Here is a 5226-nt window from a genome sequence, read left to right on the forward strand (position 1 = left end):
CCCCACCGCACCCGTGGTCCTGCATTACCTAAAGCGCGCCTGCTCCCACGGCCGCAGCGATACCATACCGGGTTCAAGCATCGGCGCAACCCTGGAGGCCGCACGCAGTCACGCCGGGCTATGTGAGCGGCTGTCTGGTATATACTGCACCCGGCGTCACCACACCGCGCGGGCAAAGAAGGGGTCAGACGGCTCACAGACACACACACGTGTGAAGAAGATGGATAGGACTAACATCGCGCAGGAGAACGTACTGTAGTTCAAGATCAGGGAGAGGTGTGAGTGCAGGAACAAGACTAACAGGTTGTCAAGTGCGGATCGGTCACATGGATACTATGCTTAGATGTTCCGCACATCATAGATGTCACATACAAGGAGAGTAGTACAGAACAATACATAGAAAGTGATATGAAAGTGAAAAGAAGCTCAAATGGCAACAGACAGGTACACACCACAGACAAAGACACATTAGCGGCCTGAGGCACTTTTTTGTTGGGGTCTAGTAGTTCTAAGGCCAGAAGGCAACGGAGGCCTTTACAATAGAAGCACATGCTGCAAATGAGAGAAGACGGCCACTATGCCGCGGAACCAACAACCACAACAGAACAAGCGCAAGAGTAAGATAAATATCGTACTGGCGGTAATACTAAAAAGAAAACATAATGAAAAGATGAAATCGATAACGAGAAAAGGAAAAAAGAAAAAAAAACAAAAAAGGAAATCATATAGTATTATTATATACAACACCCAAACACGCAATATACACACTGGATGGAACGAGAAATAGCCCACACCAGTTTTAAGTTAGGTATCACACGTATATGGTCATCGGACCAAAACCCGACGCAACGAACGAAATCGATCGGCAGACGCATCTGCGCTACAGCACCAGGGAGGCAGCAAGAACATGGAAAGCGGGCGCATGTCGGCAACACAGCAGCACCCACACCCATAAAACTAAGACAACAATCAAAAACACCCCTACAACAGTCATGAACAAATCAACCCAGAAAAGATACCCCAAAGGACAAAAAAAAAAAAAAAAATCCCAAAAGAGACACACCACTACACAAACACACAACGCACAACTAACGAACTAGCTTTTCATAACGTCGTCTCAGATGTTACACCAAGATACTTGGCGTCCAGGGGACGTAGGTCACGATTGGCGCTACACAACACATCGCCACGTCACACGTGAAGCTATAGCTCTAAAAAGAAAAAGTAGACCAAAGCGAGTAGGATCACGAGTGGTCACCGGAGTCACACGAATGAAAGTCACCGCATATGGAAAAGCCACAGCGATTGTCTGTATGTCAGCCCCCCCAATGCTCCACAGCTACGTGGTAACAAAGGGCTGATGTATATAAAACTCACCATGAATCACTTGCTGCTAAATCGAAAAGAGTAGCGGGTGTTTACGCTCTGTAATTATCTGTGTTCTCTAACTATCATGTCCGACGCCATAGTAATTGTAAAATTGTGTTGTCGTTGTCACTCTGCTGGTTACTGTCGGTCTGTCTCACCTCCCTCATTCCCCCCCCCCTCTCAATCCTCCCCCCCCCCCCCCCCCCCCCCCCTCTCTCTCTCTCTCTATCTCTCAGGCTAGGATTTGTATTTTGCCTCTAGATCTCATTATTTCAAAGCAGTGTATTTGGTTTTATCATTTCACAGGCAAAACACCGTTTGTGTATCATCTCTAGATTTCACCAATTCATAAGCACTAATTGTATAAGTTTGTGTCTCGTCTCTAGATATTATTGCTTCATGAGGACAGTCTCTAGATTTCATTATTTCATAAGCACATTCTCTAGATTTCAGTATTTCATAAGCACATTGTCTACATTTCAGTATTTCATAAGCACCTATAGGCCTGGGTTTGTGCCCTCAAACCGACAAGATTGAATCTTCTGTAAATGTTTTTAATTGTCTCATAAATATGACCCTGTGTTTGTGTGTTGTCTCTGGATTAATGACTTCATAAATGCAGGTCAGGGTTTGTGCCCGGAAAACCGACGTAAGAAGATGTTAACTTTGCACTGGCTTCAGCACCTTCCCTATGAATAAGATAACTCCAGTCCGGTTGTCCCGCACAACGAAGATAAACGGGTGGTTCACAATGAAGTAGACGAGTTTTGAACGAAAGGGACTCGGCCCACAGTTTCTCACCGAGCCGTCGTTCTCTTCATTGCCTTCCTCGTCCACCCCGAGAACCGTGTGGTGCACGAACTGTGATATGTGGAGACCCGCATTTCCCGTGATGCCGGACAGGTCCGCGGCGTCTTTGAACGCGTACGTCATCCCGACAGATGCCAGCACGTCACGCATGTCGTACTGTGACGTCATACGGAACTTGGGCAGACTGACGTGCACGAGAGTCGGTTTGACGGCGTCCAGCAAGTGCTGCAGTGTCTGTTCGCCCATAAGAAGCCCCGCCTCCAGGTCGCGCAGGCACGAAGCCTGCACGGGCAGGAAGAGGAACATGCTAAGGTGTCGGTTGACGTACGGAAGTTCGACCAGACGACACTTGAGATCGGTGAGCGCGACGTACGGGAAGAGTTTGCACATGTTCATCATGGACACCTGGACTTTCTCCCCTTCCAGAGTCTTGAACGTGTCCGTCTGCGTGTCGCTCTTGTTGAAGGGGTAGTTCCACCTGCCGCTGAAGCAGACGCAGTTGACGAGCAGCAGTTTGGTGAAGTCTCCGACGCTGCCGGGCGGAAGCATCTCCTTCACAGCTCCAGACGTCTCGTCCTCCAGCCAGGCGTTGATCCGCTTCCGCCCTTTCTCGCAGCCACCCTCGAAGTCCACGTGCTCCGTTGCTGCCTTCAGATGCCTCTCCGTCATCTCCAGATACTCGTTCAGTATCGTGAACCCATTGGCGATGAACATCCGAGTTGCTGCCTTGAGGCTGTCCTTCGTCTCCTTTTGTGTCAGCGAGTCCAAGGAGTGCGAAAACGTCTCTGTGAGATGGTCACATAGGGCCGACCAGTTCATCGCTTCCTCGATCTGCGTGGCCGTCTTCGACCTCGCTCCCAAGTACACCATCGCCACTGCTGCCGAAACGAAGTAAGGGGACACAACCACATCTTTGTTTGCCTTCGCCAGGTGGCGGTACAGACTTACGGAAAGACGGTTGATGGCTTCCTTCAAGGCGGAAGATCGTGCACCGGACTTTAACGTGTTTTCCTCTTGTGTCATTGTACTTGTCTAAAACAGAAAACAAACAAAAGACATATAATCGGTCAGGTGTTATTCAGGTACGTCTAGCGAGGCCACGACATCAAATTTAGATTATGACGGGGCGGGACGTATCCCAGTGGTAAAGCGCTCGTCTAGGATCGATCCCCGTCACTGGACCCATTACGCTATTTCTCGTTCCAACCAGTGCACACAACGCCACGTATTTACGTCCCGCCCATGTCCTAACACAATTACATTACCAAAAGGATACGCTACCTGCTGGGTCAATTAAATGTTCATTTTAAAAAATCATTCAAAAGTTATAGAACATACGTCAGGATTGCGCTGAATATTCCAGATCCGTCGGTGGGCCCATTGGGCTATTTCTCGCTCCAGCCAGTGCACCACGACTGGTATATCAAAGGCCGTGGTATGTGTTATCCTGTCTGTGGGATGGTGCATATAAAAGATCCCTTGCTGCTAATCGAAAAGAGTAGCCCATGAAGTGGCGACAGCGGGTTTCCTCTCTCATTATCTGTGTGGTCCTTAACCATATGTTCACCCACCCAAGATTTCGTATTATTCTCATTAGCATACGTAACAATATAATACAACAAGGTTACAATATAAACAATACACAGACAGCTGGGGGTAATTGGTTAACGGCACTAACATAATTATGGCAATTTCGTCGAGAGAGAGAGAGAGAGAGAGAGAGAGAGAGAGACAGACAGAGAGAGAGAGAGAGAGAGAGAGAGAGAGAGAGAGAGAGAGAGAGAGAGAGAGAGAGAGAGAGAGAGAGAGAGAGAGAGAGACAGAGAGACAGAGAGACAGACAGAGGGGGGAAGGGGGAAGGAGAGAGGAAGGGCGAGAGAGAGAGAGAGAGAGAGAGAGAGAGAGAGAGAGAGAGAGAGAGAGAGAGAGAGACACACAGACAGACAGACAGGCAGAGAGAGAGAAAAAGAAAGAAATGTTTTCTTTAACAACGCACTCAACACATTTTATTTACGGTTATATGGCGTCAGACATAGGGTTAAGGACCACACAGATATTGAGAGAAGAAACCCGCTGTCGCCACTACATGGGCTACTCTTTCCGAGTAGCAGCAAGGGATCTTTTATTTGCGCTTCCCACAGGCAGGATAGCACAAACCATGGCATTTGTTGAACTAGTTATGGATCACTGGTCGGTGCAAGTGGTTTACACCTACCCAATGAACCTTGCGGAGCACACACTCAGGAGTCAGTATCTGGATTAAAAATCCCATGCCTCGACTGGGATCCGAACCCAGTACCTACCAGCCTGTAAACCGATGGCCTAACCACGACGCCATCGAGGCCGGTGGCAGAGAGAGAGAGAGAGAGAGAGAGAGAGAGAGAGAGAGAGAGAGAGAGAGAGAGAGAGAGAGAGAGAGAGAGAGAGAGAGAGAGAGAGGGACGTACGGACGGAGCGATGATGCGTAACCGAATGGTTTGTTTTATTTTCTTTAATGATACCACTAGAGCACCCATCCAGTGTAGACGCTTTCATTGAAGCTGATGTATTTCGATTTTTTAAAAGTATTATTTAAAAAGCTGCATTCGGTCTATATGAACATTAACCTTAATCGCAGGATACTCCAACACATCGTGTAAATAATATAATTGGCCTTTATGCAAACAAGGGGCGGGACGTGTTCACTTCAGTAAGTTTAGAATAATCACCCTGTGCTACATATGTAGAGGGGCGGGACGTGTTCACTTCAGTAAGTTTAGAATAATCACCGTGTGCTACATATGTGGAGGGGCGGGACGTGTTCACTTCAGTAAGTTTAGAATAATCACCGTGAGCTACATATGTGGAGGGGCGGGACGTGTTCACTTCAGTAAGTTTAGAATAATCACCGTGTGCTACATATGTGGAGGGGCGGGACGTGTTCACTTCAGTAAGTTTAGAATAATCACCGTGTGCTACATATGTGGAGGGGCGGGACCTAGCATAGTGGTAAAGCGCTTGCTTTATGTGCAGTCAGTCTGAGATCGATCCCCGTCGGTGAGGCCATTG

The 5226-nt window shown here is 48.0% G+C and overlaps 1 protein-coding gene across 1 annotated transcript; it reads right to left on the reverse strand.

Annotated features, from left to right (window-relative positions):
- Window positions 1–1673: 1673 nt before the first annotated feature.
- Window positions 1674–3533, reverse strand: LOC121375160 (leukocyte elastase inhibitor-like). The gene has a single exon (XM_041502434.1). The coding sequence runs from the start codon at window positions 3199–3201 to the stop codon at window positions 2029–2031; it is 1173 nt and encodes a 390-aa protein (XP_041358368.1). The 5' UTR covers window positions 3202–3533; the 3' UTR covers window positions 1674–2028.
- Window positions 3534–5226: the final 1693 nt, after the last annotated feature.

The sequence above is a fragment of the Gigantopelta aegis genome, chromosome 1 (genome assembly GCF_016097555.1).
Source record: "Gigantopelta aegis isolate Gae_Host chromosome 1, Gae_host_genome, whole genome shotgun sequence".
Classification (NCBI taxonomy): domain Eukaryota; kingdom Metazoa; phylum Mollusca; class Gastropoda; order Neomphalida; family Peltospiridae; genus Gigantopelta; species Gigantopelta aegis.

Coding starts and splice junctions, on each gene's coding strand:
- LOC121375160 (XM_041502434.1), bottom strand. CDS start 3,201: ATGACACAAGAGGAAAACACGTTAAAGTCCGGTGCACGATCTTCCGCC.